At 34.7% G+C, this 13,250-nt stretch overlaps 2 protein-coding genes across 4 annotated transcripts; one reads left to right on the forward strand and one right to left on the reverse strand.

Annotated features, from left to right (window-relative positions):
* Positions 1-1,034: 1,034 nt before the first annotated feature.
* Positions 1,035-9,127, forward strand: LOC108327626 (flowering time control protein FCA). Of its 3 annotated transcripts, XM_052872984.1 has the most exons (16): positions 1,043-1,393; positions 1,498-1,568; positions 2,278-2,356; positions 2,519-2,601; positions 2,704-2,755; positions 4,140-4,185; positions 4,490-4,539; positions 4,672-4,736; positions 5,226-5,277; positions 5,979-6,058; positions 6,145-6,209; positions 6,999-7,058; positions 7,148-7,451; positions 8,377-8,541; positions 8,630-8,758; positions 8,891-9,127. In XM_052872984.1, exons 1-16 carry the CDS (start codon positions 1,201-1,203, stop codon positions 8,939-8,941), a joined length of 1,545 nt encoding a protein of 514 aa, XP_052728944.1. In that variant the 5' UTR covers positions 1,043-1,200; the 3' UTR covers positions 8,942-9,127. The 3 variants fall into 3 exon arrangements, with proteins under 3 accessions (XP_052728946.1, XP_052728944.1, XP_052728945.1); XM_052872986.1 differs by lacking the exons at positions 8,630-8,758; positions 8,891-9,127 and adding an exon at positions 8,062-8,150 and having other exon boundaries at positions 1,035-1,393; positions 8,377-8,514; XM_052872985.1 differs by lacking the exon at positions 4,140-4,185 and having other exon boundaries at positions 1,044-1,393; positions 4,492-4,539.
* A 1,868-nt stretch (positions 9,128-10,995) lies between these two features.
* On the reverse strand, positions 10,996-12,873 carry LOC108329001 (WRKY transcription factor 23). Its single transcript, XM_017562954.2, has 3 exons — positions 11,993-12,873; positions 11,499-11,642; positions 10,996-11,377 (listed from the first exon to the last, which is right to left on the reverse strand). The coding sequence occupies exons 1-3, from the start codon at positions 12,385-12,387 to the stop codon at positions 11,032-11,034; spliced, it is 885 nt and encodes a 294-aa protein (XP_017418443.1). The 5' UTR covers positions 12,388-12,873; the 3' UTR covers positions 10,996-11,031.
* Between the last annotated feature and the right edge of the window lie 377 nt (positions 12,874-13,250).

Here is a 13,250-nt window from a genome sequence, read left to right on the forward strand (position 1 = left end):
ATAATGTCAATGAGATTTGTTAAAAAATATTGGTACGAAAGTGATTTATATTATCGTGAGAAGTCATTTTGATTTTTTTTTCTTTTAATCTAGTATAAAAATATACGAACTAAATGTAACATTACTGGCTACCAAATATCACTTATTACAAATTAATATGAAATTAAGATATAATCTTGGAGTGGAAGTGGTTGATATGACCTTGAGGAGTTATTTTTTTTTATAACAACGATTGTAGTGTTTTTAGGAATTTATTTTAAATAAGGAACGTGCCTTATTATATTATTATATTATCTAACATTTCGAAGTACAAGTGTTGACTTTTTCTACATAAAGTCGTACAGTTCCTAATATATTTCATCGGTTTGCAAAATGAACTTTTCGAACATAAACCCATACACAAATGTTTTCCAATAATATAAACTTTCACCTTAGATGTTAAATTTATTTGTCATGTACAACAAACTTAGATTCAAAAACACACTACATAATACATGCTATTTTTTTCATGGACGTGGTCTATAAAATATTGACAAATAAGAATTAATCCACAACTGTGCACGTGATATTTGCTAAGCAAAATTATTTTAATATCATGAACATTATCCTGAAATAACAGGATCGATCTCCCATATTTTTAGATATATAACTACAATACCAAGAAGATTTAATTAGATAATATATGATAATTGATATTTAGTTTTTTTAGATATAACTATATATATAAATTTACTTATTTCAGGGTTTATGGTCAATTAGATTCTGCTTTGTGATATCTTAATTGCAGACAAGGTATGAAAAAAAAGGACAAATTATTATAATTATTATTATTAATATTGATATTATTTATTTATTTTGAAACTTGAGGTTAATTTAGATTTGCTCCTTCAAATTTCTAAGAAAATTAGTTTCTTAAACATAACAAAACATATCTAGTTACCAATAACTACAAATTAAAGTTAATAGTTTTAAAGTTTCAAATAAAAACAAAATGGGGTTCATCCTGAACAAAAAAAAGTAATTTATCTCTATTAAAAAAAATGCTAAACCCTGGTGACTGATTATCTGAGAATTGCTTGGAAAGCAGAGCAAAGCACATCACGTTGAGCAGAAGAAGAGAAAGCAAAGGAAAAGGCCCTGCTACTTCTTCACTCTGGAGTTAACCCGTCTCTAGGGCACACGTCAGCGGTGCGTGCGGAGATGGAGATTCCAAAGGAGCAGATGGAGCAGAGGCTCAATTTCAACGGAGACCCTTCAAACCCTCATTCTCACGACAATGGCAACGGCTTCAACCACTTCCCACCCCTCGATTCAGGATACGCTCTTAACCATTCCGTTCCTCGCCCTCTCCGCAAACGCCCCTGGCACCACTCCAACCAAGGAACTTCTCCAGGTACTGCAATTTTCTCACAACTCCTTTATTTGCACGCGGAATAGCGTTTCTCTATTGTTTTATTACGCTTTAGCTTCCTCAGCTTTGTGATTTCGTTCTCGCAGATCAAGTGGACAGTGCGAATAATGTGAAAGTTTATGTTGCTCCTGTTCCGAGAACTGCCACGGAGGCGGAGGTAGGTCTATTTCCTGTGAAATGTGAACCGCTAACATTTTCACACTGGTGTTGTGTTTGAATTTGTGGATATAATAGAGGAGTGTGCATATCGTACATAAGTAGTCAATTCACACTATATAGTAATGGAAATGATAATTTTATCCCCGTCTCTATTTTGTTAGAATTGTGAATCCTGGAATAAATTGATTTGTTTCATCACCTTATTTATCTTCAGTTTGTTACAGTTATTATCCGTTTCATGCTCTAAGCATACTAGTAATTTGAAATTATAACAAATGTCATTTCATACCCCCTGTAACCAATCCCACGCCCCATCCCATTTTTATTATTTGAAATCTATTTTCTACTCCAAATTTGCACTAATTGTTACTGTAATCCCTGTTTCAAAGCAACAGCGGTACTCTTGGTGGGTAATTAGGATGCCAGTTGATAAGAGATATTGTCCCTACCTGTATTTTAAGGGCCTGCCCTATAATGTACTGGTGAGGAATGGTCCACTGTGATGTTTAAGCTGGTTCTCCTTGTGTTCCACCTTCCCCATAAAAAGAGATGGTTTTATTTATTCAGCTATCTTCTGGCATTTTTGTCATGCATATTTTTAGCAGAAACTGTGATGTTATATTTGTTTAATATTCTTTCTTTTTCTTTTCGTTTTTATTATATCTATTACTCTTCTATCTCTTCTCATTTTTGTGATTCCATTTCAGATCCGTCCTGTATTTGAAGAACATGGAACTATTATTGAGGTTGTTCTTTTAAAAGACAAGAGAACAGGTGTACGGCAAGGTATCTGTAGTAACTATTGTTTGTATCATCTACTGTTTGTGCGTTTTGGCTTTCCAATGACTGTGTGGAGCATTAATTTGATTCTTGCATTCGTGTATATAATATGTTCTATATTATATCTACAAGTATTAACACCAGTCCAAATTTGTTAAACTTATGCAGGAAGTTGTTTTGTGAAATATGCAACATTTGATGGAGCTGACAGGGCTATCAAGGCTTTAAACAATCAATATACATTTGTTGGGGTAAGAACAACAACCTATGATGGTTGGGTTAAACCTCTTCTTTACTATTCATTTCATTAATCTAAACTTGTCTTTATTATTTGACATATTTACATTTCCTAGGAATCATATCCTGTTGTTGTCAAATTTGCTGATCGAGAACTTGAACGTCTGGGTAATTTTTTTAAAATTCTTATGTTATTTTGAACCTGTTTATTAAGTTCTGTACTGCTATGCCTTAGTCAGGTTCCTTAGCTGATTATGAATGTAACTGTTTGCATACGCTAAATCCCTAATTAAATTTTTGAAAATTTGAAAATTAGTAATTAGAACAGTTTGACAGTTTATTATGGATTCTCTATGTACATCATGATATAGTAGTCAACTCTCGGTCTTGAAAAGATCATTAAAATCAAGATAAAGTTATTGAAATTAAAGCAGCTCAATTTTTTTCTGACTTTTTGTACTTGGCATTATAGCTTTTCCTTACTGACCAATAAAACGTGATATTAAGCTGCTCTATTTATAGCTGCCTGCCTATACATGCTGGATGATGCGGAAATGAGTATTGTTTTCTTTGTTTTGCCTGCCTCTTCCTTTAAAGGAGTAAGTTTGAAAGGACAAATTTTGAGTACTAGAAAGTGTAGTATTCTTATTCCCGAACTTGCACACTATGTTTCGGATTGGGTAATATAGGACAAGGATGAGAAACGAGAGAGATTGTGTAGCTTTAACTTGTTTGAATAGAGGAGAAACAGGAAGTAAAAGGTACTAATTTCTATGGACCCCACCGTTTAAGAAATCTTTCTAGTTATTAGAATGTTACTATTCAATATTTAAATCTTACAATTCAATGTGTTTTGACTATCTATTTTGTATCACAAAATGAATCTTAAATGACTTTGTATCCTATGATACATAAATAAATTATGTAATTTCGTATCAATTCTACAATTCATATACTATGTGGTGGTGTCACCTTCTTTGAACTTCTATATTTTCTCACAAATTTCTCCTGACATGTTTAGGGGAAATTTTTGGAAAAATATAGAACTTTTGTGGGAAATTTGAATTATATACTATGTGTAGGGAAGTTTTTGCAGCTTTTCAAAATAGAGGGAAGTTTTTGCAGCTTTTCAAAATAGAGGGAAGTTTTGAGAACTAATGACAAAATTCAAGGAAGTCAGGAACAATGTACTCTACCTCTTCCAATCATATCTTCAGTTTAAGAAGAAAAACTCTTTGCTAGGGTTATTTTTTGAGAGAATCAACTTTGTTGTCATTTTTTATATTTATGGTGTTAGCAGCTTTAAAGACGAGGTTTAAATAGTGTGCAGAAGTTTATTTGGATGGTTGAGATAAGCCCTTATTAGTATGCAATTTTTAGTTTTAAATTTAATATTTCTAAGAGTTCATTCTATTATCTTCATATTTGAAGTTTGGTTGATGAGAACTTGGCACGGAACATGGTTTACTTTCTCCAGCAAGTAATGAGCAGTTTAAAGAATTACACTCTTTTGTGTTTAGTTTATGCGAATCTTTTTCTTTTCTTTTTCTAGGGGTTCGAGGGTTTTGCCGTAACATGGAAAAGAAAGATCCTTTAGAAGGAAAGCTTTTGAGAGAATCAACTATGTTTTCATTTTTTTACATTTATGGTGTTAGCAGCTTTAAAGACGAGGTTTAAATAGTATGCAGAAGTTTATTTAGATGGTTGGGATAAACCCTTCTTGTTAGTATGTAATTTTTAGTTTTAAATTTAATATTTCTAAGAGTTGTGTTCATATTTTAAGTTTGGTTGATGAGAACATGGCATGGAACATGGTTTACTTTCTCCAGCAAGTAATGAGTTGTTTAAAGAATTACACTCTTTTGTGATTAGTTGATGTGAACCTTGTTATTTTCTTTTTCTAGGGGTTCGAGGGTTTTGCCGTAACATGGAAAAGAAAGATCCTTTAGAAGGCAAGCTTCTCAGCTTTTTTCTAGGATAGTCGTGTCCTACTACTTTAATATATTACTGTCTAATCTAATATTTTATTGTTTAGTGCTCAACTGACTACTTTCTGTTGTATTCTTGTTGTTTCTGTTTTTCAGTAGTGGCAGATAAAGTTTTTGTTAGTTGCTTCAACAAAGAGGCTTCAAAAAAGGAAATTGAAGAAGTATGTTTCACCATTCACATTCTTTTCACCCAATATATATTTTAGCATCTCCTGAAAATGACGTTTTACATTTTTTCATGGCAATGATTGTATCCATGGATTTGTAAGGATAAGCTAATTGTAGTTTGTTTGTAGAAATGTATCTAAATCCACTACCTAGGTTGAGTGGATGAAAATATTGCCCTAGTGGCTCCTATTAAATTTGAACAGATTTAGATATAGATACAAAAATAATATTGGTTATCATGTGGACACTTCACATGATGCTGGTATGTGGCAAATGGCTAGCAAAAACCGTTAGTTACCAACCGGTTCATTATGTAACTGTTTGCACCCTAATTTAGTTTAAATGTGTTGGTATGCTAATTTTTATTTATTTATTATGGTAGCTGCATTTTTCTATGCTATGGTATTTGGAATATCCTTTATAATCTGCAGGTTATTATATTCATGTTATGTTTCTGAGTTTTGTATACTTACTATGTGCAGATATTTTCCCCTTATGGACATGTAGAAGATATCTTCATTGCAACCAGTCGTGGTTGGTCCTTGCTCTTATCATGGAGTGTATTTCATACAATATATTTTCAGGAATGTCATGTATTTGATTCTGTCTTTTATTTCTTACCCAAGAAAAGAAGTTGCAGACGACCTAGAACAAAAACTAGGAGAGTGAGAGATAGTGGGTGAAATTGAACTCTTCATATCTTTGTCAGACCTCATTGAACCGTGTTTTTCTTCAAGAAGCGTACAATGCAAATCTTAAATGTTAGGTGATCCAAAGCTAATTGCTTCGTAAGAGAAAATTAGTTAGAGAGAAGAATATCAAAATGTAAATAATAAGAGGGAAAGAAAAGAGCAAGCCTTGGGTTCTGGAGTGGAATTTGCACGGGGTGAGGGGGTAGAGTCCAGGTGTCTCAACCATCTGAAGACTGGGGATGTGAAGAAAAATATTGTATCTTTATTGATCTGTTTTGTATCTCCTTGATACTGAGAAGAGACTATCTGTTGCCATAAATATTTTTTATTCATATTTCCAGACCAATTCTATCTTAAAATTACTCAATATTTGGATACTATACATAAAGAGAGGACCATGCTCAATCCCCGATGGACTATTTGGACTTTTAGCTATGATTGCTTTTAGCACATAGTCTTGTATTCGATTTTTGTCATCAATTTATTATCATGATTGCCATTTTCACCTAACTTATCGTGTGGATGCATTTCTCAATTTTCTAGGATATGCTTTTGTCAAATTTTCTAACCGAGAAATGGCATTAGCTGCAATCAAAGGACTGAATAGAACCTTCACGATGAGAGTAAAGCTAATTTATTTATTTAATTCATACATGTTACTCTGTGCAGTTTCAATTTTTAACTAAAGTCTTATTTTTTAATCACCTAGGGTTGTGATCATCCATTAATTGTTCGTTTTGCGGATCCTAAGAGACCTAGAACAGGAGAGCCCAGGTTTTACTTTTTCATCCATCTATCTCTTATATAAATATGTTTATTACACCTTTTATTATTAATAAATTAATAATACATCACAAGTTAGCAAGTAGATTTACATGTTGCAATCTTTGATTTTTATTTATATTTTTATCTAGAGGGAATGGGACTTTTCAGTTCAGAAAATTTATTTTCTTGGCTAAATGGCAACGGGTCTTTACTTAGTATATGAAAATAAACTGTTTAAGGGTGCATATTTTCTAGTGTGAGCCAGGCTAGATTAGATTGGTAAAGTGGACAAGGTGGACTGTAAACTAGTTCACATCTTAGAACAAGTCAATAGCAATCTGAACTGGCTGGTTTCTCCTAAACTGGTCTAGTTGAAACATGTTTATAGTTTAATCGATTCTTAACTAGTTTGAATCTGTTTTTTTGGTTACTTCTACCTAGAATCCCATAATACATAGCACGTGAGATTCAAATTGCAAACCAAGATTCTAACACACTGTTCTTATGTCAAAACCATACCAGACATGCTATACTTGAATCAGGGTATGTTTAATGCAAGATTCTTGGATGGTGCTTAAAATTTTAATCAACACTCTCTAAGTGGTGTTAAACTGTTATGCTTTTAATATATTAGTCATATTTATGAAAAAAAGTCCTGTTATAAAAAGGAATTTGAACTCTATTGTTGTTTAACCCAACTCAAATCATTCAACTATGTATTGGTTTCCCTTTGTTGTTCAACCAGGAGATAATTTTAGGAATTGTATTTATGTTCTATTACTATGTATACTTCTTCAGGAGCAACTCTGTATCTGTGAATGCAAATTTTGGACCCTGTTCTCAGGAACCAGCAGTATGGTTTGTTTCGCTTCATTTGCCCCTTCTTCTATATTAATTACGAAACACATGACTTGCTAAATAAATTGCAAATTATTGTCTTTTCACAGGCCACTACCAAATTTTGGTGATCCCAATTGTGGAGGAAGTATGTTGCCTATTGCCCCACATCATTCCTCAATGGCACACCCACAAGTTACTACTCATATGCAAAACTGGGAACCTGGTGCTACTGTGGTACAACATCCATTTCCCCCACAACAATTGCATTCACAGTTGGGTTCAACGCCTTTCGGGTCAATTCAAGCTCCAAAATTGCCTTCTCAGACTCAGCCATTTATTACTGAGGCGCAGAGACAATCACATCCAGCAGATTCATTAGTTCAAAATATAGAGCAGCACCTTAGTTCACAGGTTAGTTACTAACAGGTAATAATATGCATTGATCATTATAAGTCTCTCTTTTATGGAAATTTTGGTCGTGATTTAAGTAAATTTCTGTTATTAAAGAGGTGAATTGGTTTAGCTGAATTGATATTATTATCTATTGTACTCATAGGTATATGTCTGTGCTTAACCTTTACTGCCTTTTAATCTTCAAATTATATTTTTAGTTCTCCCAGAAACATATGCAATCTTTGCTGTTACAAATTCAATGACAAACTCATGAATTTCTTGGGTGCTTCGCTGTCTCCTTTGTGAAGCATTTAAATTGTTGTGTCTTTCAGTTAAATTATGCATTGTTATAATTGAGGATGATTTTAGTCTTGTAAAAAGGTGTAGAGAGAAACTAAGAATATAAGAGAAAATTGTTCAGGGGGATCTCATGGTCAATACTATCTTTGAAAATTTGCTCTGTAATTGAACCCCATTACGTCGAGCAATCCCTGTAACCAACCTCGCCTGGGAAGATAAGTCTTTGAAATTAGATTTAATTCAAACTCAATCTCACAGAATCAGTTAATAAGGTGAGGGTTGCACTCATCTATATACTATAATTTGACTAATATCTTTAATATGTTAGATCTCTGATACACCTCTTCATGCTGGGGACTTAGTGAGTGACTGATTGGTCCAACAAACCTTGTCAGGGTATACTTGGGATCTCCAACTGTAAGCATTATGCTATTTATTTAATAGAGGAATGGTATTAGAAGATTCCAGTTTATTTGATATAAGTAATGGCAAAATACTGAAGAGGCCATTCATTTTTTTATGCACCTCTGACAATAAATATATTGGAAATGTTTAAATGGATTATTTAATGCGACAAATTACTGTTGAAGAACCTTTATTGGAAGAAGACTGCAATAGTTTTCTCACTTTATTGTTCTCCCAGCTGGCTAGTCAGACTGGAAGCAACCCTAGTACAGCTGCTGGCAATACCCCACCTGATATGCCTTCAAGTCCCCAAGATGAAGATTTTCCAGAGTGTGACTGGAGTGAACACTACTGCCCCGATGGTGTTAAGTACTACTACAACTGTGTCACTTGTGAAAGCAGAGTAATGTTTCAACTGTTTATCTTTTGTTCATACAATCTGTTTTTTGGATTTCTGTTACTTTGGTGTGTGATGGTTACTCTTGGAGCAGTGGGAGAAGCCTGAAGAGTATGCCTTGTACGAGAAAGAATCTCAGAAGCAGCCGGAGCTGGAGAATAATTGCTGCAGTCTTTCACAATTGTCGTCATGTTCCTCCCAACAAGTTGCTGAAAAACACCAGGTGCATTCTCATATGTATTTTTCCTATAACAAGTTCAGCAAAAATAAATAAAATTAAAACCTGATCAACAAACATGTTATATTTCAAGCCCTAATTGTTTGAAAAGTAATCTAACATTCTGTAGTTTTGCAGGAAACAAATCATGACCGCAGACAGTCAAATACAAGTCCTGTTGTTGCGTAGATGTCATGTTAATGTTTTTAGGCAACTGAAAGCACATGTTGTTCACAATTACTGTATAATGACCTTCAAATTCCTAGAAAACAAGCCTAACGTTTTATCAGGAGGTTGTACGTATTCTTATTGCCTCATTTATTTATTTCAATGGCTATTGGTAGTCTGTAAATTGGAAATATGCTAGTTTCCTAACTGCTCAGTCGCGTCTTAAAGGGATAAAATCATGGTAAGTAATTCTCGGTATATATCTAGATTATAAAAATGTCTTTGATTTTTTTGAGAGGCAAAGTAGGTTGAGCTTTTAACTCATGGGAGCCAGGAAAATCTCATGACTCAAACTTACTACCAGAACGAGACATAGTTTGAAATGTTAATGATACCCCGTCAGACTTGTGTTTGAGGAGTTTTATGCCCCTATATTGCTTGTTAGTGAGAAGAACGGGAGATCGATTAAAAGCCTAGCAGGGAGCTTGATAAGAAATTTGCCTCCACTGCCACTGTATGGTCTGCAAAATTCAGAACGGGTACCCACATATAGTTTACGTGTAAGTTTTCAACGCGTACTAATAATTATTGTTGATATTGGAATTGAACATGAATATGATGGCCTTTTCTGCTGCAGTGGTGCCATGTGCTAAATGGTGTACCCAAATGCCCGTCTCATTCACTTCGTGTTACCTTTCATCGTTGTCCTGGATTCTGTTGACTGTAGAGGTTCCTGTGGAGTACTCAGAAATAATGACATATAAGTCAAATGGATAACTTTTGAAATTGTATTTTTATCGAAGTTTGATAATGGTTCGCAAAGCCGGCAGGATCGTTTTCCAGTCATTTATTTGTCTGGGAGTAAAGTAATAGAAGATAGGTAAATTAAAAGACAAGAAGTGGCTGAGCAATTCAATGTGGGTTGGTAATTATTCCCTGTTCTTTCTGAATTGAAGAGTTCTAATTCGATGCAATGTATTTGCCACTTAATGGAGAGGGAGCGTATAATGGGAAGGAATAGCGGGCCCCCAGTGGCTCTTTGATGGTGGCGTATCATATGCATCCTCTTAGTGCGCGTTGGTCTATGCCTATATTAACTTACAATTATTCTCTTAGACGAGAGCCTCACCTGCTCTATATAACCAAACTTATGAAAGAGTACGACACCACCTATTATGGTGCTTTCACAGATTAAGCTAAAACTAGTCATTATGAAAATCTATTCCATCGTCCAAACCAGATCACGCTTTAAATGTAATCCTTGTTCCAGTTTTCTTTTCTTCACTTCTCGTGCTTTTAATTTCCACATCTCCAGTGAATCAATTCCATGGATGGATTTACATGACAAGCAACACTTAATGAGGTTAAATCACTTCCTATTTATTACCTCGTTACAATATTGGGTCAGATCTTTCACCAATGTTGTATCCTTCAAATTTCAAGAAAATTTCCCTACAATTTCCTTTTCCCTGGACTACAGGGACCAGACAAAGCAAGCAAACTTGCACCCACCATTATTCCCTTTCGAACGCACATTCCCTCCACAAAAAGAAACAAAAACACAAGACAAACGACGGGTCAGAATCTCACGATTAAAAAGAGGATAGAACCCTATTTGCCTTATTTTTATTTTGTTTTGTTATCATTTTCACCCACAGTCCTATCCACCAATGGATACTCTTATTTGTCCTTTTATTTATTTTCTATCTATTAAATATCAGATATTGGATCGAAACAGGAAACTAGATCCTGAGACACGTCAACGAGAAAGCAGTGCCTGCACCGGATCAAAAATCTATCATGTTACGCTGATATTCATGCCAAGGCCCTATCTATATATTATATACGTGCATAAAGATAAAGTGGGTTTTACTAGCATGATTGATCCAGCCATCAAGGAAAACTAAAACTTAAATATATATATATATATATATATATATATATATATATATATATATATATATATATATATATATATATATATATATATATATATATATATATATATATATATATATATATATTCCAGTGCAGCTGTGGAGTTCTCATCTATACTCTCGTACAAAAAGTAATAATAAGAAATCACATAGTAACAGCAATGGAATTGTCATCTAGTCTTGTTTGAACATTTGTTGTGAAGGAACAACATCTTGAAGACGGCCATAGTCACTCAACAACGCTGTCTGTTGAGGAAATGTGACATTCTTTGGAGAGAGGAAACCCAGAGAAGACAATGCATCGACATGGAGCTGTTGTTGATGGTGCTGCTGATAATATTGGGACATGTAGTTCTCAGATCCAGACATTAGCGAACCAAAGTTGTTGGAGCGACCCATAACCGGGCTTGGATGAATGTGTTGACCTTCGTAGGTTGTCACCACAATGCTTGGGTCGCTAAAAGATCGCTCTACGCGTTTCTTCACATTACACGAAACACTGGTGCAACGATAGTAGCTCCTGTTCAAATGTCGAGAGCATTTAATTTATTTTTGGGTGGTTTAAACGAAACAAAATCGAAGCGAAAAGTGAGGATGCGAAGGAAGCAAAGCGTGTATTGCAGAATGAGATAAAGTGTTACCTGGGAAAGGGGCTGTTTTTCACAGCTTTTTGACCGTACTTTCTCCATCTGTACCCATCTTCCAGATGATCCACCTCGCTTTTCGTCATGAACGCGAATCTCGGTTCTCTCTGTCTCTTCTGATTTGTCTTCTTAGCCTTCAACCTAAACCCATCCCCGAAAACCATCAAATCTTATTAGAATCTTCCAAACATTAAATAAATCAACGTACCACTATTCCTCGCAAAAACAAACCATCACAAAAATATTATAGAAAACAAATACCCAGCCCCCGTCTTTTTCATCCCCTACCCCTAATTAGATTATCAAACACGTAATTCACACTCCACCGCCCCCAAGGTTTTTCTTCTGCCGATATGCCATGAGCCATTCAAACACCAAAGATCAATTTTTTTTTTGAAAAAAATGCGAATCATAGGCTTAAATAACCAAATAACTACACAAAAGAATTTAAAAGGTGAGAGAAAATTAGAACATTAGAGAAAGAAACATACTGTTCCTTTGTCTTTTTGTGCTCATCATGTGTTTGGTCTACAGTTCTATTCTTTTGTTCATCGTTGAGAGCCTCACTGGACGCGGAGGAAATGGATGACGAGTTCGGAGTCGCAGGTTGCTGGTTGGTTACCTCGGGCCAATCTTTCTTAGTCTGAGGTGGTTCCTTATGATCAGAGGTTTGACGCACTTCCATGTTGGACCCTAAAGGCAAATCAAGCAGAGGACTGTATTCTTGCACACCCAGCAACTCCATAAACCCTAAAGAGCCCTTGTCATCAGAGAAATCAAGGAATGGATAATTGCAATGGAAGGACGATGACCCTATGGAATAATCCTCCTCCTTCTTCACACCCATCATCATCATCATCATCATCATCTCCTTATTATTATCCATATATATACTTATCTCTCAAATGCCCAATCTGAAATCCTTCATTCAAACAGCTACAAGAGCAGTGAGATAGATACGATAAATATATGATGGGGTCGATCGATCTGGTTAGGTGGATGAAAGAAGAGAGAAAGAAAGAAAGAAAGAAAGATAGATAGATAGCGCGGCTTTGTGGGTTGGAAGAAAGTGAGAGGTGATTGTGGAAATGAGTTGGAAGCGAAACAAGCAAGTAGTAATGAATGAATATGAATACATACATACATATGTTCCATGGTTAAAGCCAAAAACAGTGACACCAAAGAGGCCACCGGCAATTGTAGGTTAGTGGGTGGTACGGACTACGTGGCAGCCGGTGGCATTCAATGCATGGTCGACGTTTTCATACGTAGCCTTTCATTGATTCATTGTGGGCGTGTTTCTGTTTCTGTGTGTGAACGGGGTTACGCTACCTCCTTCTCCAACGGAATCAAACACGTTATATATGGATTCTAATCCGCTTTACGGTGCAAAATACACATAATAAAAATACTTCTTTTCTTTTTCTTCTTCCTTTTGCTCTTCTCTTATGAATGACAAAAGAGAAATAATAACATGACAGTCTTTCTTTTATATTCATTTCACACATTATAGTGAAATGAATGTAAAAAATTTTAAGTGTGTTAAACAATATTTTCCATAACAAAACTATGGTTTCCTCATTTTCATTCACAAATTACAATGTCAATGATTAAGGCCGTAATAGTTTATTACAATCTTACTACTTCATGTAAATAAGCTTTATCTTTTAAGAGTAGTTTTACTTTATGTTTATATTAACTAATGTGGAATTTTACTACGTAAGTTAAATTTTAATTTTAATTCAATAA

This window comes from Vigna angularis, chromosome 2 (assembly GCF_016808095.1).
Source record: "Vigna angularis cultivar LongXiaoDou No.4 chromosome 2, ASM1680809v1, whole genome shotgun sequence".
Taxonomy (NCBI): Eukaryota; Viridiplantae; Streptophyta; class Magnoliopsida; order Fabales; family Fabaceae; genus Vigna; species Vigna angularis.